Genomic DNA, 18,879 nt, shown 5'->3' with positions numbered 1-18,879 from the left:
GAAATACAGAAGTAGTCATGTATCTTCACAAACTAAAGCTGAGAATCTAAGAAAAATGGAAATATTTAGTTAAAAGTTTAAAGTCAAAAGAGTAGAGGCTTGGGGTGGCTAGGTGGTACAGTGGATAGAGCACCAGCCCTGGAGTCAAATCCAACCTCAAACACTTGATAATTACCTAGCCGTGTGGCCTTGGGCAAGCCACTTAACCCCATTGCCTTGCAAAAAAAAATAATAATAATAAAAGAGTAGAGGGTTTACAACTGCTGTACACCCAATCTTTATGAATTCTAAAGCAGTCGGAGTTCAAGCTATAAACTTCCTGGAATAGAAAAGGGTTAGAAACATAGACCTGTGAATTTTGTTATAGTTTGGGTAAACATAATCTTGAAGAGATTATTAAAACTGCTTAATAAATTGTCATTTGAACTTCAAAGTTAATTTGCAAGAATTGGATGAAGTTAGCTAATATATGTTGAATGACCCATTTTGAAGTATTGAAGTATTAATAAAGAGTATATTACTTATTACTATAAAATGAGTATTTCATGCATGTCTCCTTTTGTAGTTTATAAATTGGAGGGTAGAGATAAGAGTCATTGCTAGAATCTGAGATTAACCATTCTTTTTATTGGCTTTTGGATTTTCAATATTTTTTAGGAGTGATATCCATTGAATTTTCACATAAAAGAGAGAAAACAAGGGGGCAGCTAGGTGGCACAGTGGATAAAGCACCAGCTTTGGAGTCAGGAGGACCTGGGTTCAAATCTGGTCTCAGACACTTAATAATTACCTAGCTGTGTGGCCTTGGGCAAGCCACTTAACCCCATTTGCCTTGGAAAAAACCTAAAAAAAAACAAAACAAAAAAGAGAGAGAGAGAGAGAACATATGAGAGGTATTGTGGCATAGTGAATACAGTGATAGAGTAAGGAAAACCTGAGTCCAAATTTTATGCCTGACTCTGTGACCATGGACAAATCACTTAAAGTCTCAGAAACAAAATCATATATTAAATTATACTGTAGATGGCTCCAATCTGTGTTATTAAAGGAATTTCCACATCAGTGAAATCCCACAAGAAAAATATCCTTGACCTCTTGAAATATAATAAAGAGAATCATCCATTCATGAGACAGAATCCCTTTTGAACAAATTTCCCCAAATGTGTTGGCCATGTTTATCTGTTTAGATCATGTTTAGAAAAAGAAAGGAAAACAAGAGTTTGAAACAGCTTGCTTTCTTCTTCTAACCAACTTAATAACTCTGTTTTATTGAGTTTCAAATAGAATTAAACTGACTTTCTCATGCTAACAACATGGGAATTTGAAAGAACTAAAACATTTGTTTTCTATTTCATATGTGATTTTTCCAGAAAGAGAAGAAAAGCGGACTGTTGAAACTTCTAGCAGGAGCATCTACCAAAAAGAAGTCCCGCTCACCGCCATCTGTGTCCCCAACTCATGATCCCCAGGCAGCAGCTGCTGAGGGAGCTCTCCAGGGTGCTGTGGGACCTGAAGTGTCATTGCTGTCTAGTCATGGAAGGGCTGGTTCCTGCCCAATTGAGAGTGAGATGCAAGGGGCCATGGGGATGGAACCACTGCACCGGAAGACTGGCTCCTTGGATCTGAACTTCTCCATCTCATCCCCAGTCAGGCAGCCTCCTCCTTCTATGGCAGCCATTCGTCCAGAACCCAAGCCATTGCCCCGAGAGAGGTAATGAGGACAAGAGAAATAGGCATTGTGTCCTTCCCTGTTCTTTGTAATACTGGGTGGGGGATATGGTTGTTCAGTCTCAACATGGGAAGGCAGCATGGTCCAATGGAAAGAACACTAAATGTAGAATCATGGAACCTGGGTTCAGATTCTTGCTCTCCCAGTATATGGCCAATATTTATCCTCTCTGGACCTCAGCTTTCTCATGTTGTGCTAAGGCCTCTTCCAGTTTTAGCTCTATTTTCCAATGTGAGTCGTATCCAACAAGAAAGAGAATTCATTAGAAATAAACAAGCAATCTTGAGAAAATACCATATATATAGGAATGTCAGCCTCCATCAAAAACAGATTGACAGAACACATACAGTGCACACAACACACATACACACACACACACATATGCACAGACCAAAAAAATTTTTTTTAATTAAAAAAAATACAAAAACAGATTAACAGTCCCCTGGCCTGAACCTAAACCTTTCCTGATACCTTTAAAAGAACTAGTTGTGCTATGACAAAAATCAGAGGTTATTCTCTCCATGTAACCAATTAATTAATCTGTGCATAACTCTGTTTTGACTTTTTTAGTCATGTAGTTCCTCAAATTCATATGAATGTCCTAAGGAGAAACCATAACTTCTGTCAGAAAGCTTTTTCCAGCTTTCATTTTTAGAAAGTTCTATATATCTTACAGGAACTTCTCATGCTATAATTTCAATCTACCTTGTCAAATGTCAGTTTTCTCCTGAAAAGACCAACCAGGACCTTAAATATTTACTGAGTCCTTGGTACAGGAAATAGAGATAAAAAATGTAGTTGTACTTTTTAAGGTTAAGTCCAGAGAGCTATCTTAATTCTCTGAACCATATTTTATTGGATGAAATTGAAATTCTGGACAAGGAGAAGCTTCAAAAAGGGCCACCTTCTGCTCTATTAAATAGAAAAAACAAAGCTCCAAAAGGGGAAAAAAACCCTTCCTCCTACTTCCATGCCAAAAAAAAAATAGGAAGTGAAGCCTGCTCAGGTAAATTTGTACTCAGAAATTCACTGCTTCATGGAAAAATAAGAAGAGGGGTTGTAAGCTTATAGAAAAAGGTGATGGCAAATAAGGTTTTGTTCACCCAATTTTTAAAACATTAGAAGATGCCTCCTAAATAAAAGCTTATTTGGAACCCATTTTAGGTCCATTAAAAGAACTCCATTGTCTAATTTATAGTTATGTTTTAAAGTTGAGCCTGATGCAGCAGTTATAGTAAAAATGTGTAATTGTAATAGCCAGAACCCAGTTCACTGAAACAACTATTTAATTATTTTTTTCTCCTTGTCTTCTCCTTTCAGGATTAGAACATATGAGGTATTTAAGTTTGGGGAGGGTTTTGTTTGTTTGCTAGTTTTAGAAATCACAAACAAAAGTTTTTAACATATTTCCTGGGCAAGGGACATGTCTTGCAAATCTCCTTCTATTTTATATAGTTATAATTGATATTCAGAATGGCAGGCCCACTAAGATCCCCAGGTATCAAAGGATTAAATTTTTTGTTTACTTTATCAGTTTGTTTTTCTGACAAGAAAGGAAACTGGGGTCTTTATTTAAAAATAATAATCAGATTTAAATGATCATAACTGTTGCATTTTAGAAGGTTTTCAGTATGAAAGTTAAAGCACAAGGGAATTTACTCAACAATTTCTATGCCTCCATTTCCTCATCTGTAAAATATGACCTCCTTGTGGACAAGGACTGCATCACTCCCATCTTAGCTGAGTACTTGTCAAAAAGTAAGGAATTAATAAATGTTTTCTGACTAAATATAAAATGAAGGCATTAAAAATCACAAAATATTAGAGATAGAAAGCACATTAGAAATCATCTAAATACAATCTTTCACCCATGTAAGACTTTTCTTCCCTTGCTCTGTATAGAATGGAAAAAAAAAATCAGTGACTGAATCATGAAAAGACCCAGAAGCAATAACAATGCTGATGATAATACAATGTATAGAATACTTTAAAGTTTGCAACACATTTTACAAATATATTATTTTATTTGATCCTTACAATCTAGTAACGTAAGTACTATTATTATTTTCATTTTACAGAGAAGGAAACTGAAGCAGAATGATAAAGTGACTTGCCCACAGTCACACAGCTAGTATCTGTGGCTGGATTTGATTTTAGGTCTTTCTGAATTAAAGTCTACAGCTTTAACCACTGCACCTAGGTACCAAGGAAAAATTTTCTAATAAAAAGAGTTTGTCTATGCCATGGATTCTTCTCCATGACATCCTTTCAAGTATTTGCAGATCTCTGCTATGTGTCTTCTCAAATCTTCTCCCCCCGCCCCAGATTGAACAGCTCCAACTCCTTCCACTTTTTCTTATGTGACTTGGTTACAGACCTAATATTAGATGATCTCTGAGGACCTCTTCAGCTCTAAGATATTTAGTTTCTCATTTCTTATTATTAATTTTACGACTACAAAGTCCTAATGCTTTGCACTTTTACTTGTAAGTTCATTTTATCTTCACAGGAGCCTGACTATTCAGAAAATTCCACAAATCCTTACTGTGCATTCCCATTAATTAGATTTTACTCTGCTACTTGTTTAGCTTTAAATGCTTAAAAAAAATCCAAAAGGCCACAAAAACCTTTGAAACAGCATTTAATTCTCCTCATTCCCCAGATGCTTTGTAAAAATCTCAATAAGTCCAGGGCAAATCTGAAAGCATAGCCCTTCAAGAGTAGCCAGACACAAATCTCACTCACCTGATTTGCCATCATCCTTTTCTATATGGCCTGTCATGAAACAAGCATCTTAGAATTATATACTAGATGCTTTTCTAGACAAAAATTCCAAGTCTTCTGTACCCCAAAAGCTTAAAATCTATAGATATATAACCCAAGCACTTGTTGGAGGCTAAGTAGATCTTTAGTATCAAGGCACAGGCAGTTCTTTGGTACAACGGATAGAGGACTGGGCCTGGAGTCAGGGAAAACTCATTGTCTTGAATTCAAATATGGCCTCAGATACTTACTAGCTGTGTGACCCTGGACAAGTCTCTTGACTTTATTGCTTCAGTTTCCTTATCTGTAAAATGAGCTGGAGATAAAAATAGCAAACTGCTCCAGTATCTTTGCCAAGAAAACCCCAAATAATGTCACGACTGAAACTGAACTAAAGCTGTCATCATGAGTTATCATAAAATCATAGTTCTAGACATAGAAGGAATTCATAGGTCATTTAGTCCAATTCCCTCTTCTTTCCAAATATAGAAATTTGAAGTCCAGGGACTGGAGTCATACCAGAAGACAGTGAGACTTTGTCACCAGAATCCATTAGGTGACTGTTTTCCTCCTCCTGTTAGAAAGGAGGGCAGCTGCCCTGGGATTTGGGTAATTTACCCACCTTGCTTAGTGGAGCTCATGGGAGGAAGTAGAGCATGGTAGAAAGAACATTGGACAAGGATTTAGGCCTGGTCCTACAGTTAACTCACTGTTGACCTTAACAAGACCCTTCCCCTGCCTGAGTTTACTCATCTGCAAAAATCAGGGGTTAGTCTACTACTTATAATAACAGCAGCTGGTTTTAAGGATAACAAAGCATGTGTTTTACCTATTGTGTTCCCCACATCAACCTTATAAGGTTGGCTCTTCCAACACAATTAATACCATCTGATAGAGGACGAATCTAAGAGTGGCAATATGCCCCAGTAGTAAGTGCTATAATCAGTATTCAAACCCAGTTCTTACTGCTATGAATTCAGGTTTTATTCTTCTTTGATCACTCTGCCTTAGATTGTCTCTTAAGCATTCCTTTCATGTGATCTCAAAATACTCCAAAACATTAATCTGACCCTATTTGTCAACTTATCTCTTTCAGCCATTTGACAAATGTTGAATGAGCACCTGCTGAGTTTAGGACAACTTTTTTTATGGTTAGAGAGTTGGGAAACATGTTTGAAAAGGGAAAATTAAGACTAACAGCTGTGTGTATGTACTAGATATACATACATACTCTGAGTAGGGGGGATGTAGGGAGTGGAGGGCTTCCATCAAAATCCCAGTTGGATTACCACTTGCATTTGATTTTACAGCATTCACTTAAGTTTCTATTTGTTTTACCTTCATTGAGCATTCACTAATGTCATATATAGGCTTTCCTAATGTTATAAATCTAGTGCTTCTCCTTAAGAAGAAGGAAGTGGGAAATGTACTCACCACTCATCCATCCACCAACTGCAAGCAGGAGAATGGAATGCTCATTCCCTAGTACCCTTAAATCTATCATCACCAAATGAGTCCATTTTGATTATTGTTTTATTGCAGAAAGGATCAGATGGTCACCATGATACAAATAAAACTAGTTGCAATGTGCTGTGATAAGAATTCACTTTGATTTTCACCACTTTGATTTTTGAGGTTTTGAACCTAAAAATAATGTAATTGAAATAATCTTAATTAAACACAGCAGGACAGATTCTCTAATTGATTTGTGATTTAACTTGCATTGCACTGGTATAGCTGCAATCCTTAACTGGTCTTGTGGCTCTTAATGCCCATAATGGAGAATATTAATTACCTTCATGCAATGGAAAGAATAGTGCATGGTCTTAGAATAATTTGAACTGAAACGTTAAACACTTGTCTCTTCTAAATTCTTCCCACATCCATCTGTGCTCATTAAATCACTGAATTGCTCAGAAGCACCAAATTACTTTTTTTCTAACAAATTACATTTTGAAAACTGCTTGTTTGTGTCACATCTGGCAGCTGAGGCAAAAGCCAGAACTGAACTGCTTGGTCGCTGAGAAATCTCATCTTTTGTATTTTTTTCCTCTTAAGAATGGGGGAGTAAGGAGAGTAGGTGGGAAAGGAGTTGAAGCAAATATAATAGGAATAAGGATTTGTGCATTCTTTTCTCCCCTGAAGCTGCTCCTCTGTTACATGATAGATACACACACACACACACACACACACACACACACACACACACACACACACAGAGCTTCATATACCAGTGGAAATGTCCAGAGAATGTGAGCATGTGCAAAAGGAGGGAGAGAGGAAGGGAGGAAAAAACCACCTCTGTGTATTCTCTGTTGTAGCTTGGGCTGTTTCTTACTTCCTAGCAGCCATCTGTTCACATTTGTACTGCCCTAAACAGAGCAATCTCAGGGACTGTTTGTTCTTCCTGGCGTTCCTGAAGAGACTCATGCAGATGCCAGAGCTAACAAGGCCACCATGCCAGGACTTTGGTTTGCCATCTTTATGACCACTACCAACGACTAGAAATGAATTTTTTCCCTTCCTAGGATAAAGGTATTTTTTGTGGAAGTTATAGTCTGGTTTTTTTAAAATACCCCAGGGCTATCCTGAGACAAAAGGTGAATCCCCTGCTGGAACACTTGGTTAAGATCATCATCTCCAGGAATGTTAACCCTTCATTGACAATGTGTGCAGAGAAGAGAGCTTTAACTTGCTTTTTATTTTTGCACAAAAAAATTTCCTTTCCAGAACAGCAGCCTCTTTCTCCTGACCCCTATGACCTCCTTTCACTCTGACAGCGAAGGTGTTCCCATACCAGAAATCAAGGTAGTATAAATAAGAGATTTTTGTTTTCCTAGCTTAAGGTTTTTCCACCAGGCTTTCCAGTATTAGATTGAATTTTGTGACTGCTTCCAAATAATCCCAGGTTTCTGGAGGCTGTGGGGATAATAGATCAACTCCAGCTGTATTAGCCCCAGAGGGCTCCATAGGACAGCTGACTTTGGGAAACCCTACTATAGAAGCCTCAGATCTTTGCCTCTTGGGCCCACTTGCTTTGCTAGAATTCTTTTAGGAAGTCAGGAGCAAAGTTTTGCCTAGAAGCATGTAACACAGACTTTGGAAGGAAAGGGAAAACAGATGCCAAAGTGGCTGCTTCCCACTAACTGGAGATTTGGAAGAATCCAAAGGAGGACCAGCCAGGAGTAGACAGCCCTTTGGTTGACTTTCTGTATCAGACTGATGCAAAAGCTTTATTCACAATGTCTGTTCTGTCCTCAGGGCAGCTGTGTTTTTATCTCAAGAATCTTTGGCCTCTCAAGTCTATTTCCCAACTGCAGGAAAAAGATCTTAGATGTAGATCTAGAAAAGACCTCAGGTTCTCTCAAGTCTATTTTGGCCTCTCAAGTCTATTTCCCAACTGCAGGAAAAAGATCTTAGATGTAGATCTAGAAAAGACCTCAGGTTCTGAACCCCTCATTCTATAGACGAAAAAATCAAGATGCACAGAGGCTAGTATCTTATTAGAGGTCAAAAAGGTAAACAGAAAAGGTAGGATTTGAACCCAGGTCCCTATGACTAGATGGCCAGTGAACTGCTTCACTTCTCCACAAGAAAAGAGAATAAAAGTCATAAAGGAGTCACAGAGATGTGTAATGAATAGAGAGGGTAGAAAGGGGTTCCCCCCCTTTTGGAAAGGATCTATGATTTCACTGACATCCACTACCAAAGCATATTGGCACCTGCTTTGTAATTCAAATTCCTAGAACTATAGTTCTTAATTTTTTTATTCATAGACCCCCCTCAGAAAGCCTGGTGAAATCTATATGCCCCTTCTCAGAATAATGATTTTAAGACTATAAAATAAATACTTAGGATTACAAAGAAAACTAACTACATTGAAGTATTACCAAAATAATTTTTAAAACAAGTCTATATACTGGAAGAATAAGAACTCCAGGCTTAGAAAGAGCCTTGAAGCACTGAAAGATGAAGGGATCTGCCAAAGATCACAAAGACTCAATGTTCCAAAGGCTGGACTTGAATTCAGGGCTTCCTGACTCCAAGGACAACTCTATAATACAATATACTACATTTCTTTTTTTTTGACAAGGATATAATTAAATAATATTGAAGGGTGAAGAAAAGGATTCTGATACCACCTTGAAATTACAGGTGCTGGACAAAAGCTTTGATGAAGTCCATCATTTGAATCCCTGCATTCCAAACTAATCACATGGGATTTCCCCCCACTCCCAGCCAAATAGATCCACCAGCCATGAGAGCTCCGAGACACCGAGGTCAGACCTGGTGTTTGACAAAGACTTAGCCAAGCATGGTTACACTCTGATCTTCTTATTCATCACTTTGGAAATCATTTGACTTAAGGAGATTCTGCATTCCCATTTCCGTTTTGCCCATGGGGTCCTTATCCCACAGAGGACCACAAGTGAGAACACAAGGTGACAGTATATGATAAGACTGTTTCTCCCTCCTCAGCTAGTCAAGCACATTTCAACTCCTATTATTTGTCTTTGCACCCAGAAAGGGAGTGACAGCCAGATTTATTATGCAAGGAAAAAGATGACCAATTGATTTTTGCGCATTTGGAGCACCAGTGTATCTGCCAGGGCCACTAGGTCTTGAGAAGCAACTATTAATTAGCAGGTTAATGGAAGACATGCAGAATTCAACTGAACGCCCTTCCACAGGAGTAGGAGCTTTGATCATATGGGGCATCCGTGTCCCTTGTCCCAGTGAAGCCTTGTCTTCCCCAGCTGGTGTGGAATCTGGGCCAACACAGATATGTTCACAGCCAGCCTTGCCTTCCACAAGATGCACTTGTTCTCTTCCCCCGCTAGCGGCAATCAACTCTTATTTAAGACAATACTAGAAAATCAGGTCTTTGAGCCTGAGCTTAATTATAAATCTGGAGAGATGATGATTTTAAGCAAATATAGAATTATTCCCAAAACATTAACTGAGGTGCAGCAGTTGTTTAACTACATCACTTCCATTCCTCCACAAATATAGTTTGCAGAATCAAGGGAAATGGTTCTTCAATACAGGGATTTGCATGGAGTAAAACAGTTATTGATCTTCAAATAATTCACTTGCCAGCTACTAAATCCTTATACCTGCTAAGGCTTCAAATTATTTACCAGAGATGTCTTAGGCCACCTTATACAGATAACAATGTGACTGCAGCTCTTCTAGCTCAATGAGTTTTGTCTTTTAGTTGGGTCTAACCCTTCATAACCACATTTGGATTTTACTTGGCAAAGATACTGAAGTGGTTTATCATTTCCTTATTAAGCTCATTTTACAGATGAGAAACTGGAGCAGGCAAGGTTAAGTGACTTGCCCAAGGTCACAGAGCTGGTAAATGTCTGAGGCTGGATTTGAACTCTGAGGATGAGTCTTCCTGATTCCAAGCTAGGTATTGCATCACCTAGCTGCTCAATTCTTCTAATATCAATGCCCCAAGACTGTTAATTCACTGTTAATTCAACTGTTAATTCACTTAGGACTTTCTCTAAAATTCTGAGTCTCAAATATTTTTCTATATCAATGGTTACAGAAGAGAGAATGAGGCTGACAATTTTGGGCAACTCACTTAAATCCAATTCATAAACAAGTCAAGACATCACCTTGTGATGTCATTGGTCCTCTTCAAAAATGAAGGAGAATAATAATAAGCTTAAGGAAGGTCTAAAGTCCAGGAAAGTTAGCTGATCAGGATTTTAGGTCAAGGGACAAAAGATCAGCAACCCAGTCAAAGAGAACAAGAATACAAGAATAGAGTTTGATAATAAGTCATCAGGATGATTGAGATCTCCCTATAAGGGAAGGCCGAAGTCTTAGGGGACTTTTAAGCTGCTGTGACTTGAAAAATATAAATGCTTAAAAATCAACCAACCAACCAACAAATAAAACCTGACAACAATAACACCAAGCATTTGAAAGACTAATTAACTAAAAATTTAAAATAATATATTTCTTATTAAAATTCAGTACAACCTAGTGGTAAAAATACTAGTTGACTTTAAAACTCTATTAAAACTATTAGACTTTGGAACTTCATAAAAACCAGCTGATACTCAGTGACTGAAAATCCTATCCCTTCTATCATCTGAAGAATGAAAGTCTGATGCATACATTTGATGTATGCAAGAAAAAAACTTATGGAAATGAATCAAGTGACTGAAGTGGCCAAGCAAGAGCACCTCCTCTACCAATCTATTGCCCTGAGGAAGTATCATTCAGAAAATTAAATTTAAAATGAAAATTTATCATTCAAATTTCATAAAACTGAATGTAAAGGAAAAAGAAATAATTCTACTTTCAAATGATGTTTTTGTAGGCTTGAAGTACTTATTCCTCTGAAGTTACTAAAGCTTAACATAACACTAAGATTTTTTAGACACCCTATAGTAAACTTGCTCAGACACAAAATTGGTCTCAAAATAGGGTCAACCTCACACCTTCAGGTTAAAAATAACCTTATGGGACAGAGAGGACAGGGAGAAAGGCTACTCCCAGAGGAGAAATGCAGAAAATCAGTGACTAAGGTGAGTACAGAGGAAATCCTGTTTTAATCTATTGTTGAGGCTCCAAAAAAAAACAAGGTTTAAACTTCTGAGATTGGACCCCTGACTGAAAAATAAAGGTCATTTGAAGAGCTTGAGGAAGGTTCTTTCAGGGTCCAACCCAGGTTTTTATGTCTTGCCTCTCATCCAGAGGGCAAAATGTGAACTCCCTTCCCCATATTGGACCCTGAATTAGGTAGAGGGTAAAATCTTTAGAGATTAGGATTAAACAATGACATCAAGAATGGGGAAGGTCTCCACCCAAGCAGCTTTTAATTTTACAGTTGTTTCTGTAATTCTCTACTGCTAATCAATTTACATCTCCACCCAATTTCTACATTCACAATTCTCTTCATCTTTTCCCTGCATCACTACTTCTGTCCTTTGCTCTCCATCCTCTGAAGGTTTGTAGGCTCTAAGAGTACAAAATAGGTAAATGTAGCCTTTGTTGAGAGTGTACTAAATGTTACCTCTATTTCCCTTCTATCTATGTTACTGAGAATTTCATTGCTTGTCTCACACCTTCCACATACTGATTGTAATGTATGCTATTGTTAGTAATTATGCAAATATGCAAAGTACATGTCCAGATTACTGAGTCAGCTTGAGTGGAAAGTCATTCATGGATGACCCTCTTCTAAGATAGCCCAAGATGCTGTTTTTAGATAATCACTAACAGTATTGACATAGTCTAGTTTAAAGCCTTGATGATTAGATATGTGACCCAGAAAGGATAGCTTCCATCAGGATCATATTCAAAAGGAAAAAAATTTGAGAACTATGGAATGTATAGAATATTTTTATGAAGGATCTAATCCCAGGGTTTAAGACTCATCCATGGGGCAGCTAGGTGGCATAGTGGATAAAGCACCAGCCCTGGAGTCAGGAGTACCTGGGTTCAAATCCAGTCTCAGACACTTAATAATTACCTAGCTGTGTGGCCTTGGGCAAGCCACTTAACCCCCATTTGCCTTGCAAAAAAAAAAAAAAGACTCATCCATGAGCTATCAGGTGATAAATTCCTCTGCTTGGAGAGGGTCCGGGGGACCATTCCTTTGGCCCTAGCTTCAAATAGGACAGCTAGGTGGTATAGTGGATAGAGTGTAATTTGGCCTCACATACTTACTAGCTGTGTGACCCTGGGCAAGTCACTTAACCCTATTTGTCTCAATTTCTTTTTTTTTTTTAGATTTTTTTTTTGCAAGGCAAATGGGGTTAAGTGGCTTGCCCAAGGCCACACAGCTAGGTAATTATTAAGTGTCCAAGGCTGGATTTGAACTCAGGTCCTCCTGACTTTAGGGCCGGTGCTCTATCCACTGCACCACCTAGCTGCCCCCTCAATTTACTCTTAAGATTTTCTAAATCTTCACAATCTTTGAACCCCTAACTCAAGGCACTGAGCCTCTTGACCTTGCAACTCATGCCACCCTGCAACTTTAACATTATGCTTGACTCCTCTGTCTTCCTCAGCCTCATTGCTACTAAATGTTTAATAACCAGCTTTCCCTGCAAAAGAAGTTGTAATATTTCTCTAGTTATTGACATTATCTCCATCATTTTCTTAAGTCAACAAAACAATAAATTTGGTCCTGATTTGTAGTATTTGCTTATAACTCACACTGAACATTTACCCATTGACTCTCCAGAGGAACTGGCTCCTGCCTTCATCCCACATATCCAATCAAGCACTGAGTATTGTCATTTATACTGCCTTAACATCTTTCACATCTATCCCCTACTCACTATTTACAAAGCACCACCCTATTTCAGTTTCTCATCATCTCTCACCTGGACTATACATGTAAATGGTCTCCTAACTGAATTATCTGCCCTGGAATTCATCTCACACATAGCTGCCAAAGTGATTTTCCTTGAGAAAAGGTTTGGGGGCAGCTAGGTGGCAGTGGATAGAGCCCCAGCCCTGGAGTCAGGAGTACCTGAGTTCAAATCCGGCCTCGGACACTTAATAATTACCTAGCTGTGTGGCCTTGGGCAAGTCACTTAACCCCATTGCCTTGCAAAAATCCTAAAAAAAAAAAAAAAGAGAGAGAGAGAGAGAGAGAGAGAGAGAGAGAGAGAGAGAGAGAGAGAGAGAGAAGGTTTGATCAAACCACTTAATAATTAAATAAACATTAATGGCTAAACTATAATTTCCTTTGTTTGATATTTTTAAGGTTTTTTGCAAGGTAATGGGGTTAAGTGGCTTGCCCAAGGCCACACAGCTAGGTAATTAAGTGTCTGAGACGGGATTTGAATTCAGATACTCCTGACTCCAGGATGGGTGCTTTATCCTCTGCCACCTACCTGACCCTTTGTTTGATTTTTAAAGTTCTTTACAACTTGGCCCCCACCTGCTTTCCCTTGTTATACATTACTCTTCTTTCTGCACTGGACAACCACACTGGTCTTCCTTCTGTGCCTCATATCCAATGTTCCATCTGCTGTCTCTCAGCCTTTCCCAACTCCTGAAATGCACCCCTTCTCACCCTGTTTCAAAACTCAACTCAGACACTACTTTCCATATAAAACTTTTCTTTACCCTTCCCCCCAACTATTACTTCTCCTTCCCTATACTTCCTCATATTTAGTTTTTATTTATTTTTCATATACATGAGACCATATATGTCAACTTCCCCACTAAAAAGTTAACTTCTTAGATGGGAACCCTTTTCTCATTTGTTTTTGAATCCCCAGGGCACTTAGCATAGGACCTGACACACTGCCAACATGAATAAAGGTTTGTGGGTGAGTTGATTGACCTTCTGTGACCATGAGTCTGCCTGGGATTCCATGAATCAGATTCTACTGAACTCCAATCTTCCCATTTTCTATCCATTTACCATCCATTTACATCCATCTTGGTGTCAAGTTTCAGGCATACTCCAGACCACAATAAATCAATCAACAAGCATTTATTAAATGTCTACTATGTGCTAAGCACTTGAGATACCAAAGGAGGCAGAAGAGGTCCTTAACCTCAAGAAACAAACTATCTAGGTGATTCTGAGAAGATGGCAAAGTCAGTCAGCAAATTCCAAACTCTCCAGATTTCCTCCACAAATAAGTGATCGGTCCTCCTAGGACGAGAAATAATGGGGGAGACAACATGCAGCCAAATATATACAAGCTATTTCAAAACAGATAGGAAATAACAGAGGGAAAGCTCTGGAATTAAGAGAGTTAGGAAAGACTTTCTCTAGAAGATAGAATTTTAATTTGAACTTTAAGGAAACCACAGAGGTCAGTTGAGGGACCATACAGGAGAGTATTTTCTAGAATTTGTTTAAAAATGAGAAGACAATGTACAAATTCAGAAATGATACAATAGAGTTAATATAGTCAATATAAAGTTAATATAAAAATATATATGCTCATTCTCAAGCTAGGTAAACTTTCACAACTTAGTCTTAATTAAAGTTTCTCAGGCTTGGTTTGTTTGCTTAATATTGATATGCCTTTCAAGGCCACTCAAATCAGCTGGAAAGTTCTTCGGCCTAAAACTACCCTCAGCCAATTTAAAGTCTCATATCCCCCTCCCCTTTTCCCCTGGAGCATTAATATAGCTATTGAAAGGCACATCTTCACAATTCCATCCACCTTACTCATTAGAGGCAACCTAGAAATAATCAGGGATCCAGCTTTGGACTTCTATCAATGAGCATTTGTTAAGTTCTTACTAAATACCAGACCATTGTTTGTTTATCCTTCTTTCTTGAAGAAGACCAAGATGTCAGGGAGATGATGCCATGACAAGCACATGAATTGGATTTGAGTGGGCAGTGGGTGTTGTGCTAAGTCACCAGCCTCACTTTCTCCTCTGGAGCCATCTGAGTCCAGTGGCCTGGACCATTAGCTAGTGGATAGAGTACAATGCCTGGAATCAGGAATATTAGTTCAAATTTGACCTCAGACACTACTAGGTATTTGATCCTAGGCAAGTCACTTAACCCCTATTTGTCTCTGTTCCTCATTTGTAAAATGGGGACACAATGGAGAAGAAAATGGCAAAGTAGTATTTTGCCAAGGAAACCCCAAAGACTTTCCAAAGGGACATGTATAATCAGATGTAACTGAATGATTAAACCACAACAACAAATGACAGACATAATGGTAAATCCTAGGAAAAGAAAGAAAAGCAAACCAAGCAAGGCTCTGCCCTCAAAGAGTTTCCATTCTAATGGGGGGGGGGGGGGGGACACAACCTCTAACTAGTTACATGTGAAATATGTACAAAATAAATGGCAAATAATCTGAAAAGGAGGAAATCCCTCTGAGATCAGGTAGCTTTTGAGTTGAGTCTTCAGGGAAGTCAGGTAAACCAAGAGACAGAGAAGGGAGCATTCCAGACTTTGGGGAGATAGTGCAATATTACAGAGATAAAAAATGGGGTGCTGTGCTTGAAAAACTGGAAGTAGGTGCTTCAATGGATGTGTACTGTGCCTGATGTAATCTTCCTGAGTTCAAATCCAGTCTCAGATTCTTAGGTGACCCTGAGCAAGTCACTTAAGTCTGTTTGCCTCAGTTTCCTCATCTGTAAAAAGAGCTGGAGAAGGCAGTGGTAAATCACTCCAGAATATTTTTCAAGAAAACTCTATGTGGCATCATAAAGAGGACTGAAATAACTAACCATGTCATTGTAGCTGTACAGAGCAATGACATGTGGTAGAGTCCATGATTGGGAGGGCATGAACAGTATTCTATGAGCCTAACAGAGGCTCACCCTCCTTCAGTGAGGCAGATACTCTTACTGCCTCATCTGGTGGTTTTTGGGGGGCAGTTAAAATCAAAATTAGCAATATTAAATATCTTATATACATACATGAAATACATTATCTAAATTATGGAAAATGAGCATGGATAATAAAAGAATCTACATACTGGTGACATACAGAGAAATAGCAATAAGTACATGCTTATTGTAGGAGCCCAATTCAACCTGAAGTGAGGCATAGCTCACAGCTGCCTCACCTCACATCTTTCTCTGTATTTGAGAATAAAATACAAAAATTCAGCTTTTTTTTGCCTATAAAAATGACTGGAGGGACAGCTAGGTGGTGTAGTGGATAAAGCACCAGCCTTGGAGTCAGGAGTACCTGGGTTCAAATCTGGTCTCAGACAACAATTACCTAGCTGTGTGGCCTTGGGCAAGCCACATAACCCCGTTTGCCTTGCAAAACCCTAAAAAAAAAATGACTGGAATCTCATACAAATTACGTATCCAACACAGATCAATGAGCAAGTATTAATATTTATTTTATTTTATCATTATTGTTTTTTTACTTTGCATTCTGCCTCCCCTGACCACATTTGCCTGCTATAGAATGTATGGAGGGGAGTAAATTGTCAAAAGACTGGAAAGGTCAGACAGAACAAGCTGGATTGTGAAGATGTTTAAATTGCTAGCCAAAAAGTTCATATTTGGTCCTAGAGGAAATAGGAAGCCAGTAGAGCTCATTGAACAAGGGAATGACATTGTCTATACTCGAGAAAACTCACCTTGGCAGCTGAGTTGAAGATGAACTGAAGTGGCAAGAGCCTTGAGGCAGGGAAACCAGTGAGAAGGCTATTGAAATAGTGAGAGGTGATAAGAGCCTGAACATCATACCAAAAGTTCCTGAATTCCAGGCCTGCCTCAGACCCTTATCAATTGCATTAACTTCTCTAAGTTTTCTGTTCTATATGATGATGACATTGTTGGAACAAATGTGATAATCTATGTGAAGGGTTTTGCAAACCTTAAAGGGTTATAAATATGAGAAATCATTACTATTTTCATCACTATAGCAATCAAAATTTTAGCTGCCATCACACAAACTAGAATAATTCATCTAGCAGAGGTCACAAAGTTTCCATTAAACAATCCTTTTCCTTAAGTACTCTTTTTATGAAAAGGTTCATGCCCCATGGGAAGAAGGACCAATTTTATAGGTAGATAAAGTTGACAAATGACATCTTGTCTAATTTCAGAGATGCAAAGAAGACCTCAAATCCATGTAAGTCTTCCCCTCTGGAATAAGGGAACCCATGAGATTTTCAAGTCCAACCAAATCATGAATTGGAAATTCCCTACCTAGTGAGGTCTTCTGATTCATTTGTTTGATAGCTTCACCTTCTTGAAACTTCCATCCACTGACCTTAGTAGGCTAAAAAGAAAAAAACCACTAAGCATGACTACCATTCAAATATTGGAGAATAATGACCATCTCCTACCTGAATGTTCTCTTCTCCATACCAATCAATTTCAGATTCATGATTTGGGGTCTTCTTACCTTCCTGGATACTCTTCAACTGAACCTCTTAAAAATGTGTCCCTTTGAAATGGATGTACAGTAGTACTTCAAATGTGATCAGACCAATGTAGAGTACAGTGGATCTTACCAGAGGTCTACCACTGTATTTCTATTACAAATTAAATTGGATTTTTAAAAAATGGTTACAAGACGATGGGTTTAGATTTAGACTTTCAAAGGAGCTTAGATATCATCTACTCCAACCCTCATTTCACAAATGATGAAACTGAGGCCAAGGGAGGTGAATCATTTTTTCCCCAAGGTCAAATAGGTAATAAGTGACAAAGTCAGATTTCATACCTGTCTTCTGGTCTTACCCCTTCCATTTTAATCATGGTGACATTTTCCCTTTCTTAATAAAACTGACCGTTTGAGAATGTTCCTTGAGAACTGTACTCAGAACACATTCTGATGTTTTATTTCCAAGGTACCGAGTTGTTGTCTCCTACCCTCCTCAGAGTGAGGCTGAGATTGAGCTGAAAGAAGGAGACATTGTGTTCGTGCACAAGAAGAGAGAGGACGGCTGGTACAAAGGGACACTGCAAAGGAATGGGAGGACAGGCCTCTTCCCTGGAAGCTTTGTTGAAAGTTTCTGATGAGGACTGGCTGGCTTTTCCCCCAATCATCCACCACCATTCTCCAAACCGAAAGAACTTCCAGAGGAAATTTCCATAGCACAAGAAAAGAAAACAAAGGGGAGACTTCACTCTTCTCCACTGTCACCATCCCTTCCAAAGACACTCCCATGGCTTTCCCTTCTGAAGGCCTAGGGCTGTGCTGCTGTGTTTCTGTAACCAGGGGACCAGAGGGTGGGGAAGGGACCTGGCCTGGACACTAACTGAGAGAACACAACTTTGGGTTTTTCAACTTAAATGCCAACTCCCTTTGTGTAAATTATAGAGAGAAAATATCTTTTAAAAAGAAAATAAGAAGAAAGTTGATTTATTACTATAACTTATTTTGTGGGAGCTGCAGTGCTCTTGTTTCCTGCCTATGCAAGAGGGATTTGAGAGGTCCAGGAGAGCTGCTGGGAAGCATTGATGCTTCTTTTGGGAGGAAGTATCATAGGTAGAGAAGCATTTAGGGAGAATTCCCATTCAGGCATTGCCCTGGAGGATCCAGTGGGGAATCCAAATTGTTAATGTCACCCTTTCTATATACCTCAGTAATCTGCTGCCTAATCATTTCAGCAAGGGTGCTCAGAGAAGGGGAGGTGTTTTTTCATCTGGAGGGGGAAAGGGAGAACTGCCCTGGGCAAGGCCTCCCAAAGCTAGAGATTCCCCCCATGTGGTTTTGGGTTGTTTGGGGAGGGAGGGGGGTGGGGAATCCTTTTCTGTGTGTCTCCTCTCAGTAGTATATGCAGCAAGCTTTGTTTTTACCCTCCAGTATCACCTTTTTTTCTTATGGCATACCTTTTTATGTAAAAGCTATTAGACTTTATATATTTCTAATAGGTCATACATTTCCTATTTTTTCATACATCTGGTGCTGCCTTTTGGTAAAACTATGAATGACTTGGTTTTGTTTA

At 38.7% G+C, this 18,879-nt stretch overlaps 1 protein-coding gene across 4 annotated transcripts in view; it reads left to right on the top strand.

Moving 5' to 3' along the window:
- The window catches only part of SH3RF3 (SH3 domain containing ring finger 3), a 572,589-nt gene extending 553,961 nt beyond the window's left edge, over window positions 1-18,628 (top strand). For all 4 annotated transcript variants that reach the window (XM_074192142.1, XM_074192143.1, XM_074192144.1 and 1 more), the window contains 2 exons: window positions 1,371-1,711; window positions 17,779-18,628. In XM_074192142.1, the coding sequence (XP_074048243.1) occupies window positions 1,371-1,711; window positions 17,779-17,947 (510 nt within the window). In that variant the 3' untranslated portion in view covers window positions 17,948-18,628. The remainder of the gene's footprint in view (window positions 1-1,370; window positions 1,712-17,778) is intronic.
- The last annotated feature ends 251 nt before the right edge of the window (window positions 18,629-18,879 follow it).

This window comes from Macrotis lagotis, chromosome 6, assembly GCF_037893015.1.
Source record: "Macrotis lagotis isolate mMagLag1 chromosome 6, bilby.v1.9.chrom.fasta, whole genome shotgun sequence".
Taxonomy (NCBI): Eukaryota; Metazoa; Chordata; class Mammalia; order Peramelemorphia; family Peramelidae; genus Macrotis; species Macrotis lagotis.
Note: the sequence above shows the minus strand (reverse complement) of the source record. Positions and strands in the feature narration are given on the sequence as shown.